The sequence below is a fragment of the Budorcas taxicolor genome, chromosome 4 (assembly GCF_023091745.1).
Source record: "Budorcas taxicolor isolate Tak-1 chromosome 4, Takin1.1, whole genome shotgun sequence".
In the NCBI taxonomy this organism is placed as follows: domain Eukaryota; kingdom Metazoa; phylum Chordata; class Mammalia; order Artiodactyla; family Bovidae; genus Budorcas; species Budorcas taxicolor.
In genome coordinates this window covers 46,782,257-46,804,473 of record NC_068913.1, presented here as the reverse complement: position 1 = coordinate 46,804,473, position 22,217 = coordinate 46,782,257, and the positions used below count along the sequence as shown (strand labels likewise).

General features: G+C 36.3%; 1 protein-coding gene across 1 annotated transcript in view; it reads left to right on the top strand.

The window, feature by feature from the left end:
* The window catches only part of RELN (reelin), a 536,555-nt gene that overhangs the window by 326,201 nt on the left and 188,137 nt on the right, over window positions 1-22,217 (top strand). Inside the window, exons 12-15 of the mRNA XM_052638374.1 lie at window positions 10,659-10,810; window positions 19,046-19,158; window positions 20,515-20,723; window positions 21,486-21,614. Coding sequence (XP_052494334.1) covers window positions 10,659-10,810; window positions 19,046-19,158; window positions 20,515-20,723; window positions 21,486-21,614 — 603 coding nt within the window. The remainder of the gene's footprint in view (window positions 1-10,658; window positions 10,811-19,045; window positions 19,159-20,514; window positions 20,724-21,485; window positions 21,615-22,217) is intronic.

The following is a 22,217-nucleotide window of genomic DNA, read 5'->3' as shown; positions in this document are numbered from 1 at the left end:
TCAAGAGTCTTTTCCAACACCACAGTTCAAAAGCATCAGTTCTTTGGCACTCAGCTTTCTTCACAGTCCAACTCTCACATCCATACATGACCACTGGAAAAACCATAGCGTTGACTAGATGGACCTTTGTTGGCAAAGCAATGTCTCTGCTTTTCAATATGCTATCTAGGTTGGTCATAACTTTTCTTCCAAGGAGTAAGCATCTTTTAATTTCATGGCTGCAATCACCATCTGCAGTGATTTTGGAGCCCCCAAAAATCAAAGTCTGACACTGTTTCCACTGATTGGACCCAATGCCATGATCTTCGTTTTCTGAATGCTGAGCTTTAAGCCAACTTTTTCACTCTCCTCTTCCACTTTCATCAAGAGGCTTTTTAGTTCCTCTTCACTTTCTGCCATAAGGGTGGTGTCATCTGCATATCTGAGGTTATTGTTATTTCTTCTGGCAATCTTGATTCTAGCTTGTGCTTCATCCAGCCCAGCGTTTCTCATGATGTACTCTGCATAGACGTTAAATAAGCAGGGTGACAGTATACAGCCTTGACGTACTCCTTTCCCTATTTGGAACCATTGTCGTTCCGTGTCCAGTTCTAACTGTTGCTTCCTGACCTGCATATAGGTTTCTCAAGAGGCACGTCAGGTGGTCTGGTATTTCCATCTCTTTCAGAATTTTCCAGTTTTTTGTGATCCACACAGTCAAAGGCTTTGGCATAGTCAAGAAAGCAGAAATAGATGTTTTTCTGGAACTCTCTTGCTTTTTCGATGATCCAGCGGATGTTCGGCATAGGTAAAGAACAAATTAGTGAGCTGGAATTTTGAGTTTTGAAGTGTTTCCAAAACTTAGGATTATTGTATAGTGTGTATACTATACTATAAAGTATGGGGGAAGAATAGCATTTGTAACATTAGAAATAATAGCAATTCCTAAAGGAGGAAGGGCCAGAGGGAATATGTGGAATGAAATATTAAAAAATAAAAATAGAAGAAAAGTTCCTGAAACTTAAAAAAGAAGAAAGAAGGGACATAGTTCCTATGAATGAAAATGTTTTGCAAGATGAATGGAAAAATATCCGGTCCTAGACCATAGGTAGAAACTTTAGAACACAGTTGAAAGTGGAAATCTTAAATCTTTAGATGAGTTTCATTGTGCTTTCCTTGGTAACACTAAGCATAAGTTTTAAAAAATGAAGCAGTTATCTTAGTGTTCTGAGAGAGGATTATTTGGAACATTACGTTCTCCTCCAGACAAATATGATTCAAGTATTGGAGAAAAATAAAAAGCTTTTCAGACACAAGGGTTCAGAAAGTTTACTACTCCTAAACATGGAAAGAATTACCAGAAGACGTACCCATAGAAGTTAATCCAAGAGATATATGATAGATTCAGAAAGAGTAGCGAGCAAGGAAAAAGGAAAGCTTGTAGTTCAGACTGAAAAAAAATTATTAAAATATTTAAATCAAAATTTGTAGTTAAAGCCCAGATGACCTCATTATGAAAGGTAGAAAGGGGAACTGACAAGAAGAGAAAAAGGAACTTAAATACTGCCAATGTTCTTTACTTGCCTGGAATGAGAATATAGGTCTTGGGTAACTCTTAATGTTAGTAGAAAGCTTTAAGGGTAAATAGGTGTGTTAAAGAAATTCTGTTAGCCATATATAGGCTACATAACTTCTAAAGCATTAGCTTAACAGAATAAAGAGAACTTAGTCCACAAATGGCAGGAAAATGACAGAAAAATAAACAAAAAACAGAGTAAATAGAAAACAGTTTGGCCTGAACCAGTCTAAGATCCCCTGGAGAGGAGAATGGCTACCCACTCTAGTATTCTTACTTTGAGTGAGAATTCTATGGACAGGGGAGCCTGGTGGGCTACAGTCCATGAGATCACCAAGAGTCAAACACGACTGAGCAATTAACACTTTCACTTTTTCAATCTAAATATATCAGTGCACAGTAAACTTGAATGAGTTATGTTCATTTATTAAGTGAGATTTTCATAGTAAGTTTTAAAAAATCAGCTATATATCTGCTATATATGAAAGACTTAAACTAGAATAACATAAGAAGTTAAAAGTCAATGAAAAAAACTAATATACCAGATAAATGCAACAAAAGAAGCAAGGAGGCACATTAATAGCAGATTCAAACCATATAAAATAGAATTCAGATTTAATAAAAGGACTAAAAAGGAATATTTTATGCAATAATATATGAAGAGCACTTTGCACCGTGCATGACACATAACAAGCAATCAAAAAAAATTAAAAATTGGTTGCTGTTCCAACTGTGATTACTGTTGGTAATAGGATATGACCAAAGTGGTACTCAAAGAAAAATTATGCTCATAGAAACTAATAAGATATAAAAGAAACACAAACAAAATTAAATAGTCCAATAAAACCTAAATGAGATTCTCTAAGTAAATTAATGGGAGGTCATTTTAAGAAAGACAATATTAGTTAAAATGATAATTGGATATATTTTGAAACCATGGAATTGCTAAAATGGATCAGAGTAAACTTGTTTCAAGCTGTTAAAAGACTTCTTATTTGTTCACATTTGCTTTTGATGTGGGTTCTAACATTGCTTTCTATTTAAGCAAATTGTTTTTCTATTTTAAAACATAAACAGTAAATTTTCAAATAATAAAATAAGTTCATATAATTAGGTATGCCAAAATTGTTCTGGAATTCCTTGTTTAATTTGCAGCACATTTTTATTTTTACTTTTGGCACTGCCATTCTTGAATAACCTCTTCCGCCTCCAAACTAGCTGTCCATGTGAGCATCCAGCATACAGCAACTGTCTTCCTCTTCAAGAAAGAGCTCTCCTTACTAAAGTCACAGAAAAAAGAGAATGAAATTTGAATCTTAATTCCTCACAGCTTGGAACAACATTAGACCACGATAGGATTTTTCTGTAGCGGTGTTAGAAGAGGCTGCTGGCACTGAAGTGTTCAGATGCCCACTTCTTCAGCTTGTCTTTATTCTCCATAGTCTTTCTTCAGTAGCTCACCTGCTCCACACTGACCACAAGGCACTCCTGAATATTTAGGAGTTTATATGAAGGAAAGGCAGAACTCTGATACCTCAAGAAACATAGCTTGGGGATATCTATTAATAGAACACATCTAGGAGCATTAGAAAATTGAGAATTTAATTCCTCAGCCCCATAAATTATGATAAATAATATATTTAGTGATATATTTTGAAGTATGACAACAAAATAATGACTAGTTTGGCATATATAATAAAATATTATGTAACCCATTTTTAAAGAGTTAATAACAATCTGGAGAAAGTATATATTATTAATATAAATGAAAAAAGGCAAAATTCAAAACCATCTGTGTAATATTTTCATGACCATGTTGAAATACACATATAAAATATTAGAAATATAGTAAAATATTAATTGTTTTTGTCTTCCAGTTTTCTAATAATGAGAATATAGCTATCATCATAGAAAATAGATGAAATACCCAGAATTCCAAAACACTAGCAAGACATAGAAGGGATGCCAGAGGGCAAACAGAAAGAATAGTGTCTCAACTGCTAAACTGACTATTCCCAGTTCCCTCCAACCTCCAGTCTTAAGACTGCCATTCTGCCACCACCCACGCCCTATTAAGAGAATTGCTTTATAAATTTGTTCTGAAGAAATTATTTCAAGAAATACATTTTAAAACATCTCATCAAAGATTACAGAAAAAAATTGAGCACAGAGAATGTTTTCCTCAGGTCAGCCGTAACTTAGTCTCTGATCAGGAATTTACGGTAGAGAGACCAAAATACAACATATTAGTTATATTTTTTAATGTCATTGCTTAGAAAAGTGGGTCATACCTGCAACTGTCTTTTAAACTTCAAAATGTCTTTCAAAATGTCTTTCTTAAATTTCAGTGCTATTCACTGGAATAAAGCCAAGAAAAAGGCAATATAAACTTAATAAAACAAATTTATATTGGCTTCCCCTTCTGGGGAGATAATCCCAAAGAATGTTACATATATCCTTGAAAACCTAAACTACATATAGGCCAACAAGAACAATCTCCATTATAGCCCCTTCCATGTCAGTTGATGCTTTTATTAAAAATTGGTCTTAAAACTATTTAAAACTCTTCAGAACAGTTTGAGCATCTTCTTGATATTTTCTACAAATTCTTCCCTCTATCCTACCAAGAATTATGTTACCTCTGGGTTAGGATCCTTTTCACAAGATGCTTATAATGCTCCAGAGGGATTTTATTTAAGCTTTACAATTCAGGATAAGTGAATCAAGGACAGATTGACAGTCTTAAGTTAACATTGTATTAAGTGGGTCTCCTTTTTTTTTTTTAAGAGGCACATTCATTATTCTTAAAGCAAAACCACTTGACCATTTAGATCACATAAGTAATAAATTTAAATTCCCAGATAGGTTTGTAGCCCAAATCTTGGACTGTATGAAAGACCCACTGATCAAAAGTACAGTTTTCTTTCAGCTGAGTATCTCCTTGCTTAAATTGATTAAGCAATTACATTTTGCATGTTGTACTGCAACTTTGTGCAAGATTGCTGCTCTGCTAATTCTAATATGAAAAAATACTCATTGTAATTTAGAATTTCATTTGAATTGCCACTTTGACTTATTTTAAAACAAAAATAGCACTACATTTTACAGGGCGGTGGGGGTGGGGAGAAAAGGAAACTAACATTATTTGAAACTGTAATATGCCAGGCGATACATCTTTTTCTCTAAACATACTCAGTCTAGGTCATATTTCTGTTTTATTGGTGAGGAAGCTGAGTGTTTTCTACCATTCTGAAGCCAATACTCTTTATTAATGTTATTCCAACAAGAGTGTAAATAAAAATAATGCATGTAATAAAAACCTAAGACAAAATTGAATTTGAGTGAAATATAGCGGAACCAGTTGAAGAAAAGAATTTTTAAATGCAGTTCATACAGGAAAGCCTTCAAAGAGAACTCATCCTTTACCTTCACCTAAGCTGTCATGCTGGAGGAAAAACCTATAAATGCAATGAAGGTGGAGAAGCCTTTAGTCAAAGTATACACCTTGCTAGACCTCACAGGACTTATGCTAGAGATAAGCCTCATGAATATAAATGAATGTGGAAGAATCTTTACCTATGGCACATTCCTTATTAAATATCAAAGAATTCATCCCAAATAGAGACCTTATGGATGTAATGAACTTACTCAGTCTCAGAGAATTTCTAGTAGATTAAAAAAATGTTATGAATCTGGTAAATGTAGGCTCTTATAGCCAGGCTCTATTCTATATTTTAGTTCAAGCCTAAAGTCATCAACTTTAGGTGGTTTAATATATTCTGGAAAATATAATAAAACAGATCTTCATAGATCATGTGAAATGTTCCACTACCTTTTAGAGGCTTTTGTACCAATATTTGTAGGGGGGGGGGGGGGGGGGGAAAGGTGTTTAAAATATAAGACCTCTGTTTCCTGTGTTCATATTCTTAGTATTTTCATCAATCTATGATGAAATAATTTAACTTTTCATTCTGAATTCTAACACATATAAATGAAATGTTTTTCTTCCTTTTTCTGAAAGTGATTTTCCTTTTGCAAAAGAAAAGAAATGTGTAAAGTAAAAAGTAAAAGTCTTCCAATGTGAATCCCACTCTTCACTGTTAAAATGTAGACATGTTTTCTGGTATATATTCATTCAGAAATTTTTCTGTGACCATACAAAAATACTCTCTAGGGTCACATTTTCCTTATTAAACTTGATTTTTAAAAACTTAACAATATATTATGAATGTCTCTTCTAGTCAGTGAATATATATCATTATTTCAGAAAAGCACTGTACCAGTTTATCTATCTGGACCTCTGTTGATAGTCAAAGAATATTGTGATAGATTTTTTGTATACTGGTTAAAGTATTTCTGAAAGAGAAATTCCTAAAAGAAGAAAAAAGAAAATTAAAGAATCAGATATATACCTATACATATATATGTATATATGTAATTTTCATTTTGATAATTACTGCCAGATTGGCCTTTGAAGAATATGCATCATGAAAATGGTATTTTTAATTTCAGCTTTATTGAGATACAGTTAACATATAAAGTTGTAAGATATTTGAAGTGTCCATCATGTTGATTTGATATACATAAACATTATAAAATCTAGTTAACTAGCATATCTATCATCTCACTTTTGTTTTTTTTTGGTGAGAACTTTTAAGTTTTACTCCATATCATTCTTATTTTAATTTTTATTGGGGTACTGCTGATTTATAATATTGTGTTAGTTACAGGTGAACAACAAAATGAATCAGTTATACTTTCGTATCATTCTTAAAACTATTAAAGTGTGAGCTGATTAAAATGTAATTATATTCTCAAAGCCTTCCAAAGCAGCTAATAGGGAGGATCACCAGCTTTCCGGTTAAAAAAAAAGTTCTTTAAATTAGTTTTGCTTACAAAAAGAATTCTCTTTTTGATACAAAAAGTAGAAGGACATACACTAAAATATAAATTAAATATTATTTTGCCCTTCTACCTCTAAGGAACAAAGTTGCCTTAAGGCATTTTATTGATTATTAAATTTTTTTGCATATTCTAACTTTGCCCCATTCTGTTATAAATAATAGATACCAATGTATTTATAATAAATAATGTAAGGGATTTTTTTTTTAGAATTAGCCATCAAAGAATAAATATAAATTGCTATGTTGTAGAGAGTTCTTCCCTCTAGGCAGACATTCCTTCAAATGCAGTTCACAAAGAACCACATTTCCTTGGGGAAAACAATTTAAACTGTAGAGAAGTAACACTCCTTTTCAGGGAAATTGCAGTACCATCCAAGATATTGCTAAAACTATAGAGCTCTGTAAATACCACTGCTGGACTCAAAGATTTGGTGATGTTTATGAACAAGATATGTAAATGAAAAATGCAGTATGTTAAATGAGACTATTTAGCAAACAGGATATGTCTTATAATTTATACTGTTTTTATATTGTAGTATAATTTGGATTTTATATATTTCTTAATGAGAAAATTAAAGCAGATTGGGAGGAGTGTCACGTATAGGTGTATTGGAGGTTGCAATTTTAGATGTCTAAGGAGGACTTCATTGAGTCAGTGACATCATCATAAATATCTAAAGGAGATTAGGGAGTCAGCCATGCTGGCTGGGCAAGAATATTGTTTGCAGAAAGAACATCAGTACAAAATCTCTGAAATACTAACATCTCTTGATTCAAATGGCATTTTCATGCCCATAAACATATTGACAATCAAATTTGTAATAGTTCACAAAAAGTTAAATTGTAACAGAAAACAAAAAAGATTTGGTTATATCATAATTTTACTTCATGTAATTATTATATTAAGAGAGTCAGAGACCATGACATTTTTGTAATTGGAATAGACTACACTTTGCAACCTGACAGAGAGGGATTCTGAAGTCCGGGCAGGTGTCTGTCAGGTCCCTCAGTAGTTGATTCAGCTCTGAGACCCCCTGAAGGATACTTTGCCTCCAACTAAGCTCGAGCCAGTGTTTATACAAATTCATGAACGAATGAGCTTGTGCCATAAGAAGCTCCTACTGAATTTTTAAATAATGAAAGATAATTTATTTAAAGCAGTGAGACTTTTACAAAGTGACTTTTCAGATTTCTCCCCACTTTCCTCTTCGAAGCTGACTAAATTTTCTATTTCCTTTTATTGTAATATATATTTGTATATATCTTTGTATTTATTTATTTTATTGCATATATATATGTAATATATTTATTTTAAGGAGAATAACCTCACTTTTGTTATCTTCAAATATATTGGGAGAAATGAAAATTAGAATAAAATGGAATATGTTTTAAAAAAGATTAAAAAGAGATAATATATCCTGCATCAGACATAGACTAGCGATTCAATTCTTACATGATAGTATACATGATAGAATGCCACTCTCCCATATCATCCCACCCTCTCCCTCTCCCTCTGAGTCCAAAAGTCCGTTATAGACAGCTGCGTCTTTTTCCTGTCTTGCATACAGGGTCGTCATTGCCATCTTTCTAAATTCCGTATATATGTGTTAGTATGCTGTATTGGTGTTTTTCTTTCTGGCTTACTTCACTCTGTATAATCGGCTCCAGTTTCGTCCATCTCATCAGAACTGATTCAAATGAATTCTTTTTAACAGCATGCTTGGGGCTGGTGCATGGGGATGACCCACAGAGATGTTATGGGGAGGGAGGTGGGAGGGGGGTTCATGTTTGGGAACACATGTAAGAATTAAAGATTTTAAAATTAAAAAAAAATAAAAATAAAAAAAAAAAATTTTCAAAAAAAAAAAAAAAAAAAAAAAAAAAGAGATAATATAAATCATGTCTCATATAACCCTCTCTGTGGTAGAAGTCATGAAAACAATTCATTTAGATTAAAAGAGTTACTTAGTTATAACTAATAATTAAGAGAAAAAGACTGCTAATCTCATTTCTCACTTGAATAAAACGTTCTTTTAGTCTGTGACAATTCCATCTTTTCCAATTTAATCTTTCATTTTGAAAATACTCTAAAGCAGATGGATGCCTAAAAGGAGTCGTCATATGCATCATTTATAACCTTAACTTGCTTTGTGGATCAGTAGACTGAGTGGCTTAATTGGGATAAATGGAGCAGGTAAAAGACCAATGAACCAGTGTGAAATTTTCTTGTGTGAGTGGAGAGAGGTTCCTGGTATTTACAGTAGTCTAGTACTATTAGGTGGAGAAGGAAATGGCAACCTACTCCAGTATTCTTGCCTGGAGAATCCCAGGGATGGGGGAGCCTGGTGGGCTGCCATCTATGGGGTCGCACAGAGTTGGACATGACTGAAGTGACTTAGCAGCAGCAGCAGCAGTACTATTAGGAGCTGCTTTTCCTTAAATGATTGATATAATCTGTTAAAATACAAAGAAAACAAAAATTAACATTTTCTAAACATTTTGGTCTCAAACGGTTCAACATAATTGTCCTGGCACAGTACCCTTCTTAGAAGTGCAACTACTAAAATAACAGTGAACTAAGAAACAGAATATCTTATCTCGATTTCAGAGCTAAACAGGCAGTTGGCCTTAGGTAAGCCACTTATGTCTGTGTATCCCAGTTTCTTGTGTAGACAAGTTAGTTGTGTGAAAAGCAATGGCCAAATTAGACATGAGCAGAGATAAATACTAAGGAGATACAAGAGTTTTTAAATAGTAAATATTTTTATTCTTTTCTGCATATTTAAATCTCATCCCCTTTCTGAAAACTTGCTAGACTTTTGCCAAGTTGTTTGACTTTTCATTCTATAACTATTTCTAATGTGTGAAATACCATACAAGTATTTATAATATTATGGTACTATCTTTTATGATTTCCTGTTTCCTTAGTTCAAAACTGATCCCCAATCTCAACTGTTTAAGTACATTGAGGATAAAGGCTATTATGTAGCAGATACACTATACATATCATGCATGCTTAGTCGGCTTCAGTTGTGTCTGACTCTTTGCTACCTTTGGACTGTATTCACCAGGCTTCTCTGTCCCTGGGATTCTCCAGGCAAGAATACTGGAGTGGGTTGCCATGGCCTCCTTCAGGGGATCTTCCAAGCCAGGGATCGAACCCGTGACTCCTAGAGCTCCTGCATTGCAGGCAGATTCCCTACCACGGAGCCACCAGGGAAGTCACACTATACATTGCATTGATCAAATTTTTCTCCACAGAAAAACTGTAATAGTGAAAAAATGTGTTTAAAACTTTGTTTAGGAGCTTCCCTGGTGGCTCAGTAGTAAAGAATCAGCCTGTAATGCCAGAGACCTGGGCTTGATCCCTGGGTCAGGAAGATACCCTGGAGAAGGAAATGGAAACCCACTCCAGTATTCTTACCTGGAAAATCCCATGGAAAGAGAAGCCTGGCGGGGTACAGTCCATGGGGTTGCAAAGAGTCTGACATGACTGACCGACTAACACTATCCCTTTCATTTTCATTACCTAAAACCTGTAGTGCCACATCTTTGTTGTTGTTGTTCAGTTGCTAAGTCATGTCCAACTCTTTGCGACCCCATGGACTGCAGCACACCAGGCTCCTCTGTCCTCCACTATCTCCCAAAATGTGCTCAAATTCATGTCCGCTGAGTTGGTGATGCTGTCTAACCATCTCATCCTCCACTGCCCTCTTCTCCTTTGCCTTCAGTCTTTCCCAGCATCAGGGTCTTGTGAGTCTGCTCTTCACATCAGGTGGCCAAAGTGTTGGAGCTTCAGCTTCAGCACCAGACCTTCCAATGAATATTCAGGGTTGATTTTCCTTAGGATTGACTGGTTTGATCTCCTTGTGTCCAAGGAACTCTCAAGAGTGTTCTCCAGCACCATGGTTCAGAAGCATCAATTCTTCAGTGCTAAGCCTTCTTTCTGGTCCAGCTGAATGCAGAGTTCCAGAGAGTAACAAGGAAAGATAAGACCTTCTTAAATGAACAATGCAAAGAGATAGAGGACAGTAATAGAAAGGGAGACTAGAGATCTCTTCAAGAAAATTGGAGATACCACATCTTTATTTCAGAATTATTTATTACTAAGTAAATATTCCTCATTAAAAATAAAATGTTATACTCTGTAAAGCTTTGACTTAATATTCTAACTGTTAGTGTTTGTCATTTTTTTAAAGGTGGGACATCGTGGGAGCTGTCATTGGTACAGAATGTGGAACAATAGAATCAGGTTTATCAATGGTCTTCCTCAAAGATGGAGAGAGGAAAATATGTACCCCTTACCTGGACACTACTGGTTACGGGAACCTGAGGTTTTACTTTGTTATGGGTAGGTACATTTTGAACCAATTTTATTGTTCAAAATAGGGCAAATTCTAGACTGTCACCTATTCCTGAGGAAGTAGGTTGTTGGTTGTCTACACTATAAAATAAAAATTCATGAACTATAAGTACTACTGGTTGGGCAAAATTGGTGCTCACATCTGCCTCACACCAGCCCTGCTGGAACCATCCTGAGCTGAAGCTAGTCTTGTTCTTACATGACTATACCTAAAGACAAAATGCCTTAAAACCTTCTTTCCTCATCTACTGCAGTGGTCATAGCTGAAAAGACAATGAGAGAGAAGCTAAGAACAAAGTAACTCCTTTGTCCAAAGCCTCTAGCCTCTCCAAAATACAGTCAACCAAGTGAATCATTTGTTTTAAATGGTTATCTCATCACTGCATAACTGTTTTGTTGTGGGAAGCTAAGAAAGAAACAATTAATAATACTTTTTAATACTTTACTAATATTCTCTACTTTATAATATGGTGGTAAGCACAGAAAAAAAGTACTTTTAAAGTGTTATTTTTCTTCAGATGATTGCAGAGCAAATAAATAGTTAAAAATTTAGAAAAATACCCAAGGAGGAATTAGGGGTTGAAATGTGTGTCCTCTCAAATTTATCATTTTTGTCAGCAAGAGCCACAGCTACATACTCTCACTGGATGTCGTTCCAAAAATGTGAGTAGGTGTCACATGCCTTCTTTGTTAAATGACTGGAAAAGCACAGGCCACACCTGGAAGTGAAACAGGAAATAAACATTGTTTACCTTTGACCTTACTAGCAAAGATGTCAGTTCATCAGAACAAACAAGCCTCCCAAGTCTAGGCTTCTGCACTGGCCATTATTTCTCACATTCCTCACTTCCTACAGCTCAGAGTGGCAAAGCAGACTTCCAGTTGTATCATGTTGTCAGATACATTGCCTGTGTGATGCTACCTCATTTTCAGTAATGATCCATTTGATTACAAAGATGTTGTGGATATAAACCATAATAATGTAATCTTCCTGCCATAAAGATATCCTCACCTTGACTCTGAAATGAATCGTATAAAGACCCAGACCTCAGTTTCTTAATTTTTTTAAATTTTTAAAGAGAATAAATTTTAATTTTTCTTTTTTAGAAAGAAATTTTAAGAATTTAATAAATTAATTTCCTTTAAATAATTAGAATTCAAACAAGCTCTCAGTTTATTAAGACTGATTCCTGGGAAATGTTAAGAACCACTCCCCATCCAGCAAATTATAATAAACATTTAATATGCCAGTCTAATTTAAATATTTTCCCTTTTTCATATTTTTGTTTTTTACATAATATTTTTTAATTCTTCATTTTTTCATAGTAAATTATGGTAAATCAACCCAGTGCACTGCCTTTGTATAAGAGATGTCATCTGTATATAACAGATCAAGTTATCTTTAATTCTTTCTAGGACAAAGCAGATTATTAATGAATCGATTAAAATTACATTGACTCTGAGGAAAACATTCACTTGAATGGGCCCGAAGTACATTATCCCAAATAAAAGCTCTCCATTCAATTAAAAAATTTAATGAATTCCTATTGAATGTAGAACACTGAGCTAGCATACATGGAGACTATAGCTAGAGAAAATAATGCCACCTAAATCACAGAGTTGCTGATCAGTGAGTTGCAAAGTCCTCAAATGGTGTCTAATAAATAATTAAGACTCAATGTATTTTTGGTTTTTTGTGTATAAAAATTACTTTGAGTTCTTGCCCACAAATAACATCTAACTATGAAAAAAAATTGCAGTTGGGCTGTAATGGAATGAAAATGTTACAGAAGTGCGAAGGAAGATCTGGATATTGCCATGGAGATGAGATTAGGATAAAGCCTTGTGAAATAGACGGTATTTGAACTGGGCCTTTAAGGTTTAAGCTAAGCCAGCATTTTGAGCAAAAGCACAAATATACAGGTACATGACGTGTTTAGTGCTGGCTGATTTTCCCAGTATAGTTGAAAGGAAAGATATAAATTGGAACTAGAATCCTGAACTGAAGCCAGAGAAGTGACTGACTTTAATATCATACTGAAGAATTTGGATTCTCTTACTCTAGGCAACTTGGAGCTGTCAGATAATTTCTGTCAGTTCTATAAAATATTCTCATCTTTGTTTTAGAAATGTAATTCTGGCATAGAGTGAAGGAAAGACTGAAACAATCAGAAATTAGAAGATAGAATACCAAGTAGGATAGGGTTGCCAGATTTATTGGGGGGTCACTACGAACAAAGCTGGTGGAGGTGATGGAATTCCAGTTGAGCTATTTCAAATCCTGAAAGATGATGCTGTGAAAGTGCTGCACTCAATATGCCAGCAAATTTGGAAAGCTCAGCAGTGGCCACAGGACTAGAAAAGGTCAGTGTTCATTCCAATCCCAAAGAAAGGCAGTGCCAAAGAATGCTCAAACTACCACACAATTGCACTCATCTCACACACTAGTAAAGTAATGCTCAAACTTCTCCAAGCCAGGCTTCAGCAATACATGAACCATGAACTCCCTGATGTTCAAGCTGGTTTTAGAAAAGGCAGAGGAACCAAAGATCAAATTGCCAACATCCGCTGGATCATGGAAAAAGCAAGAGAGTTCCAGAGAAACATCTCTTTCTGCTTTATTGACTATGCCAAAGCCTTTGACTGTGTGGATCACAATAAACTGGAAAATTCTTCAAGAGATAGGAATACCAGACCACCTAACCTGCCTCTTGAGAAACCTGTATGCAGGTCAGGAAGCAACACTCAGAACTGGACATGGAACAACAGACTGGTTCCAAATAGGAAAAGGAGTCCATCAAGGCTGTATATTGTCACCCTGCTTATTTAACTTATATGCAGAGTATATCATGAGAAATGCTGGGCTGGAAGAAGCACAAGCTGGAATCAACCACAGATATGCAGATGACACCACCCTTATGGCAGAAAGTGAAGAGGAACTAAAAAGCCTCTTGATGAAAGTGAAAGAGGAGAGTGAAAAAGTTGGCTTAAAGCTCAGCATTCAGAAAACGAAGATCATGGCATCTGGGCCCATCACTTCATGGGAAATAGATGGGGAAACAGTGGAAACAGCGTCAGACTTTATTTTTCTGGGCTCCAAAATCACTGCAGATGGTGACTGCAGCCATGAAATTAAAGGACGCTTGCTCCTTGGCAGGAAAGTTATGACCAGCCTAGATAGCATATTGAAAAGCAGAGACATTACTTTGTCAAAAAAGTCCGTCTAGTCAAGGCTATGGTTTTTCCAGTGGTCATATATGGATGTGAGAGTTGAACTATAAAGAAAGCTGAGCACCGAAGAATGGATGCTTTCTAAATGTGGTGTTGGAGAAGACTCTTGAGAGTCCCTTGAACAGCAAGGAGATCCAACCAGTCCATCCTAAAGATCAGTCCTGGGTGTTCATTGGAAGGACTGATGTTGAAGTTGAAAGTCCAATACTTTGGCCACCTGATGCGAAGAGCTGACTCATTGGAAAAGACCCTGATGGTGGGAAAGATAGAGGGCAGGAAGAGAAGGGGACGACAGAGGATAACATGGTTGGATGGCATCACTGACACAATGGACATGGGTTTGGGTGGACTCTGGGTGTTGGTGATGGACAGGGAGGCCTGGAGTGCTGTGGTTCATGGGGTCGCAAAGAGTTGGACATGACTGAGTGACTGAACTGAAATGAGACTGAGAGACTTATTTAAATTTGAATTTCAGATAAACAACATGTAACTTTTTGTATAGGGATTGATCATGCAAAGTATTTTAGCTGGCAGCCCTAAATTATGGAGGCTATTGCACTGATCCAAGCAACAATGAAATTACAGTGATGGTGGCAATAATGTAAAGGAGGGACAGATATAGAATAACTGGAGAAGAGTCAACTGAAGTTCATGCTCAACTGACTGGGGATGGTGAGAGCAGTCTTGGAGCGGACACAGATTTTTCTGTAGGATGTTGGAAGAATGATGCCATTTCCCAAAATTGCTATTTTCAAAAATAATAATTATGGTAAAGGGAAAATGTGGAGTAGAGGGTTTTATATTATTAGATATGTTGAGGTTCAGGGTTCTGGAAGGCGATATAAGCCCAGAAATTCTACTCAGCGTCTAAATCAGATTTGAAAGTTGTCAGCATGCAGGTGATAACTGGAGCCACTAAAGTCACTGTGCTCTCCCAAGCAGGAGACAGAGTAAGACATGAAAACTCTATAGGGAGAACCCTCATCTAGGTGTAGGTAGAAGGACAAGGAGAGACAAAGTATACTGAGAAAAAGCATAAGGAAATGCAGAAAAAAGTCATGATTCAAGGGGAGAGAGTGGTTCAGGGGTGGGATGCTGGGAGGTGATCAGCAATGGAGGAATCCCACAGAGACAAATAACAACCCAGACAGGCAGAGAGCCCACCAAGTGATTCCTCATGGTATGGTGCCTGAGAAGCCAAAGTAGATAGAGTTAAGAGAAGTAGAGATGGCTCACTGACAGAGATCTGCTCTTTCGAGAAGTTTATTGGTAAACACATGGAATGGGGTCTGATCTTGAGAAGGTAGAATCCAGCAAAGATGTGTTTAGGTTAGGATAGGGTAGGATAGGCTAGGACAGGATAACAGCAGGATAGGTAGGATAAGACTGGATACTACAGGAAAAGACTTAAAGACTTTGGTGAAAGTGAGAGTGTTAGTCCCTCAGTCGTGTCTGGCTCTTTGCAACCTCATAGACTAGCTCACCAGGCTTCTCTGCCCATGGGATTCTCCCAACAAGAATGCTGCATTGGGTTGCCATTCCCTTTCCCAGGGGATCTTCCCCAAGGTCGTCCACATTGCAGGTGGATTGTTTACCATCTGAACCACTAGAAAAGAATATGGGAAGAGATTTAAGATATGATAGACAGTTTATAAGTAACCTCTTACTAAGTATTGTGCCTTAGGAAAATCAGTAGCCAATTGTTAATCTAGAACAGATCACATTCCCTTCTTCTCAGACACTGCCTACGTGTCCTTCCTGGTTTCATCCTTTGTCTCACATCAATCTGCTATGACTATCATTCCTGGAAAATTTGCTCTACTTTTTAAGTTTGGTTCATGGTCTGTTTCCTTTATTCACACATTCATGGTCTGTTTCCTTTATTCACACATTCTCAAATTCATTGAGGACTAGTATCCAGCACTGTTCTTAGAGCCAGAATGCAGTGATCATGACAAAAGTAATCTAATACACATCATTCGTTTGGGGTTTTTAAATTTTCTTTATTATTTCTTCAATAAATATATACTAAGCATCTCCTATGGAGAAGGCGATGGCACCCCACACCAGTACTCTTGCCTGGAAAATCCCATGGATGGAGGAGCCTGGTAGGCTGCAGTCCATGGGGTCACGAAGAGTCAGACACGACTGAGCGACTTCACTTTCACTTTTCACTTTCATGCATTGGAGAAGGAAATGGCAACCCACTCCAGTGTTCTTGCCTGGAGAATCCCAGGGACGGGGGAGCCTGATGGGCTGTCATCTGTGGGGTAACACAGAGTCGGACGCGACTGAAGTGACTTAGTAGCAGCAGCAGCAGCAAACATCTCCTATATATCCCACTCTCTTATTCTACACTTGTATTTCTTTTCTCTGAATTTTGGCTGCAGTTATGGCAACACAACACACTTGATTGCTAATTATCATTCTTTCACATATGTTATTAGTTACTTGCCAAATTACAGACTTTTTGAGGTCAGGGCTCAATTGAACCTTCAGGTCCAATATCCTGCACACGGTAAATAACAAAATCACATTCTTAATGTAAAAAAAAGAAGTCTTAAAAAGCTGTTAATACTTAAAACAGGATTTAAAATATTTTAAAACTTAACTGTCCATCTAGTTTCTATTGAAATCTTCTGTACTTTAATTGCTGTACAAAACGCCTCTTGAGTCATACCTTTCCACAATACATCAAAGTGAATGAAGCTGAAGAAGAATCTGTATCTTTCTGAAGGAGCTGCTGTCACTGAAACTTCACAGAACTGATAAATTGCCCCCAGAGGGATCTTTCAGATAAAGTCTGTCATCGTTTTAAAGTCTTGGCTCCTTTTGGACTTTCTTCTTCTGTCATTCTGGGCTGGATGAAACTCCCACGTGGGTTTCTATTCTCTCTGAAAGGCAGATGCAGTTCACGAACTGTTCTTGAGAGAGCAGAGAGGGTTTACAGGGAACAAATTAATGAAATTAGAGAGAACTGATGGTTCAGTTCCTGTGTCTCTAGATGTGGTGCTTTAAACCCATAATGCCTGTGACCTTTCACCTTTTTTGTTCTTTTTGGTAAGTCTTTTATATTGGCTCAATAACCAGTTTTTAAAAAGATAATTTAGTTTTCATGTAGCTCTTTCCCCCTACCTGCCGAGACTATCCTGTAGAATGGCTTGGTTAACTGTATTTACTATAACCTTGAACTGTGCAATGATACGCAAAAACAATATCAGATGTCAAAATCATGATCTTCTCTTTACATGTTGTTGCCCCTGAATAATATACATCTTTTAGAATGAGGTCTACATTATCAGTGTATCTGGCTTCTCTATTCTCAGTTCAGATTACTTAGCTCAGTAAATATTTGTTATATGGGAAGTTGCATATGTCTAACAGATGTAACATGCTAAATTCAACAAATACCAATACCCAAGTTTCTTGTGTTACCGTGTACTTTCTTATACTGGTCCTTGGGATTTTCCAGGCAAGAGTACTGGGATGGGTTGTCATTTCCTTTTCCAGGGGATCTTCCCAACCCAGGGATTGAACGCAGGGCTCCCACATTGCAGGCAGATTTTTTGCTGTCTGAGCACCAGGGAAGCCCCACACTTGCTTACACTTAAGTTACATATGTCTGACAGATGTAATGTGCCAGTTTTAACAAATACCAACACCCAAGGTACTTCTGTTATCATGTTCTTTCTTATACTGGTCAGGTTCTAACTTTCTTATTTAACATCACATTTTAGTAATACTACCCAAGACCAGATCCCAGTTATCCAGGTTGAGTTTAAACCAGACATTTGCAATAAATGACACTTTATTTATTTATACAGATGGTGAGTCTCATCTATTATTTATTGACTTTACTAGGTTAACTCTTAAATGGTAATCTTATTCTGGAGTTTTTGAGTTTGCTTTTTGTGTCACTGTAGAGTATTAGGGACAAAAATTTCCTGTGGATAAAAATTAAGATTAATAGTGATTGATTTAAGAACTGGAAGAGATTTTTCTCAAAAGATAACAATAAAATTAGAAATTAATATTATAAATATGGGGCCTTGGGGCTAGAATGTTTGCCAGGAAATCTGTGTCGCCACTCCTGCTATTATGTTTGGTATTGTTATGAAGGATAATGGTGGGTGGGGAGAAGTTTCTGGTTAGACAAGTAATTCTTTAAAATCCAGGTTAAGCAGACAGTTGATAGAAGCCGCAAGAATAAAGGTTATTGGCCCAATGCAATAGTGAAAGAAATAGAGGGTCAGAGTTTAAAACTTAATATCAACTCGTGGTTCTTCCACCAACTAGTTAAATGATCTTCAGTTTCAGGTACTTGCATGATTAATCCAGTTGCATCATCAGAATAATCTTAATCACCTCTCAAAGTCTAACTTTATATCATTTCATATGACTGTGAAGTAGTGTGATAGGGAATAAACTACTCTTCAAACAATCAAATGAGGTACCAAAAGTAAAAATGTAAAATGAGTTGTATCTAAAATACAAATACTTAATATGTACTAAAATATTAAAGGTACTACATGTAACCATTTAAGTAACACTACCTCAGTAATCCTTGATTCAGTGACTCACCACACTTTTTAAAAATCATAATCAATAGTTTCTGAACTTTGACCACAAAGACCTCAAATATAAGAAAGTAACAGTTTATTAAAAAGCAGAGCACATTTATTTAATGGCAGTTAAAATATGGACCCATAGTCACAGTTTGTTGCAGACTATTGTTTGTGTAATCTCCCAAATAATAGTAAATACTTTGGTAAATAGTTGCTTCGGCCTTCAAAAATGTCAAGTCTTTGATCCTTAACATGGCCTATCTGAACTATCAACATAAATTATTTCTTTGGATCTGGTTACTTTGTTTAGGGTCGTTCTTAAGTGACATCTGGGTTTTAGAGTTATTTTTTTATTCTAATATTTAATACTATATTTGATATGCTCATGGGTGCAAATTGGTACTAACACTTAAAATTCTGTGTGCAGGAGGGATTTGTGATCCTGGAGCCTCTCATGAAAATGATGTTGCCCTGTATGCAAAAACTGAAGGAAGAAAAGAACACATTACACTGGATACTCTTTCCTATTCCTCATACAAGGTATACATGCCAATCTGTGTGTCAGATGGCCCCACCCCCGTTCAAGTCAAAACTGTGAAGACTCTGCTAAATGCAGAGAATAAATCTCTCTTCTTATAGTCCAGGAAGTTGCCACATTTCTTTAAAAGTGACATGGACGTTATTTTAGCATTCACTTTTTTCCTGATATAAACAAAAAGATGAGATTTTATCGGGAAGATTGAATTACAACCCATCAGAGACAATAAGGTGGAGCCCAATGAGCTAACAATTATTTGTGTCCCTAAGAAAACTGTTAAGAGTGCCTCTACCTGTGCAGCCTTACAGACTTGCTATCAGGCATAGTGAGTATTAATCCAGCATTTGCATTTTCCTAGGCAAAAGACATGGTAGAAGTATTTGCTAAGTCGCTTCAGTCGTGTCCGACTCCATGCGACCCTATGGACTGCAGCCTGCCAGGCTCCTCTGTCCATGGGGATTCTCCAGGCAAGAATACTGGAGTGGGTTGCCATGCCCTCCTCCAGGGGATCTTCCTGACCCAGAGATCAAACCCACGTCTCATATGCATTGGCAGGCAGGTTCTTTACCACTCGTGCCACCTGGGAAGACCCAGTAGAAGTATAGATTGTTACTACCTTTGCTTTTTTCTCTTTGCTAATTTGAGCCAGAGAGCCAGTACTTTAAAAAGCTTGAACAAAGCCAGCATCTAGCATCTCATAGTTTAAGTCAGGAAGACAGAAAATAAACATCAGGCTAGATAGGTAACAACCAAAGAAAGTATCCAACATACCCCACATCCTAGGGTCACCCAAGTTACACCGTTTGGAATTTTATTAATGGACAATTTTTCCAGCTATAACCAGATAGGGTTATACTTGCACTGGTCAGCTGCATGCCTCAGACCAAATCAATTATGTAAGTTATCATGGATTAACTCATTGTCTATGGGTGTTTTTGCTTAGAGTCCTATTTTCGGAATACCTGGTTTGGCAAAGAATTTATATTACTTGAATACACTTTAAAAGAAGATTGATTAATGTCAAGTTGCCTTTATCTAGTGCAAAGGTAGATAAAATGGATACATTAGCTTTGATAACTTTAAAGACCTTAAGCCAATTTATCTTCAGGTAGAGAGAGTCTGACCAGTCACACACAGAGTTTCAAGTGTCTGCAAAGGAGGAATTCTGAGTGATTAAAATGAGTGTCTCCTAAGGACAACATCTTTGATGTGAAATAACAAATGGAATAAGCAGAATATTGCTTGGTGCTTAATAAATGGCAGTTGTATGCATAGTAATTGTAAGTTGAATCTTGGAGAATTCACACTGATTCCCACAAGGAAGATTATGAGTGATTTTGGTTTCCTTTGTTTTGAAGGTTCCATCTTTGGTTTCTGTAGTCATCAATCCTGATCTTCAGACTCCTGCTACCAAATTTTGTCTCAGGCAAAAGAACCATCAAGGACATAATAGAAATGTCTGGGCCGTAGATTTTTTCCATGTCTTACCTGTTCTCCCTTCTACAATGTCTCACATGATACAGTTTTCTATTAACCTGGGATGTGGAACACAGCAGCCTGGGAACAGGTAGGAAGCCACATTCTGTGTATGTGGACAAATTAACAATGAACATGTGAACTTGGCTATTCAATCAGAGCAACTTCTTAGTAAGTTGTCACCTTAATTTTTAATTTTTAATCAAGTATCTATTAATAAAATACAAACTTCCCCCCAAGGGAAAAAGAAAATTTCTTTAAATAATACAGAGAGTATGATTAGATAGATTTTACGTAGAACTTTATTCTAAGAAGTTGATCTTAGGTGTCAAAGTATTTGGATTAGCTCTGGTAGCCACCCATTCCGACAGATTGCTGAGAGAGAAGAAAAAACAAATAACTGAAAAAATGTTTGACCCCACGTGGTTTAGTGGCCCCCTAATAATAGACACAGAAATCAACTAGCACTTCAAGAGCTATGAATTCTCAGTTTTACTTGCTGAAGTGTTGCTCTTGTCCTTCCTAAGGATTTTGTCGGTCTCACGTTCCCAGGATGAAGTAGCAGTGTGAGACATGGTAATTGCCTTGCCATCTATCAAATTCAGGAGCACAAGCTCAAGTTACCATTTGCTGTCTTTAAAACATTGTTTATTTCTATTAGCGGTAATTTAACTGCTTGCACTTTGAAGGCTGGCCAGACTTCAGTGGAGGGGAAAACAGTCATTTTGGAAACAGCATCTTAAATTTTTTTACACTAGTTCTACAGATGTTTAATATACTTCTCCAGAGATGAGTCACTTACTTTCATTTGTTATCTTTGCCCTGTTTTGTTATGCTTTTCTGGTGTGATCAGTATCAGCTTAGAGTTTTCTACCAACCATGGGCGTTCCTGGTCACTACTCCACACTGAATGTTTGCCTGAGATCTGTGCCGGACCCCACCTCCCTCACAGCACGATCTATTCCTCTGAAAACTATAGTGGGTGAGTGAACTCTAACATAGCAAGAGATTTGAATCCATGTTGCAGACTCAAAATCAGTAAGTAAGCCTGAGATTAGTGTTTTTGGCATACTAGGTAAGGAAGCTGCCTTCTCCTTCTAATCTGATTTAGGAGTGATCTCATTTTTTAAAAAAGTAATTTTTGTAAATCTGATGCATGATCACAATTTGTAGAGAGTCATTCATTCTTTAGGTATTAAGCTTTTGTATTTTGGATTGCATAAATTTAAACTCTATATAGTGACCTCTGGTTATTGCCAAAAAGACTTACTACCAAATAGTTACTAATGAAAAGATGGAGCATAGACAAGTGGAAGAAAGTTAAGCTTTGGAATTGAACCTGGGCTCAAATCGTGATTCTGCCATCTACTTGTATAATGATATTTACTCTCTCAAACTTTTCACCTCTTTCCATGTAAATTAAGGACAATGATATAGCCCTTTGAGGACCGTTAAGAGAATTAAAGATGTCTATATAAAATACTTGCCACTTTACAGAATAATCACTAGATAAATAGTAAAAATGTTTCCAAGAATGCAAGATTAAGTTAAAAATTATTTTCCTTCCTAGCCTATGTTTAAATAC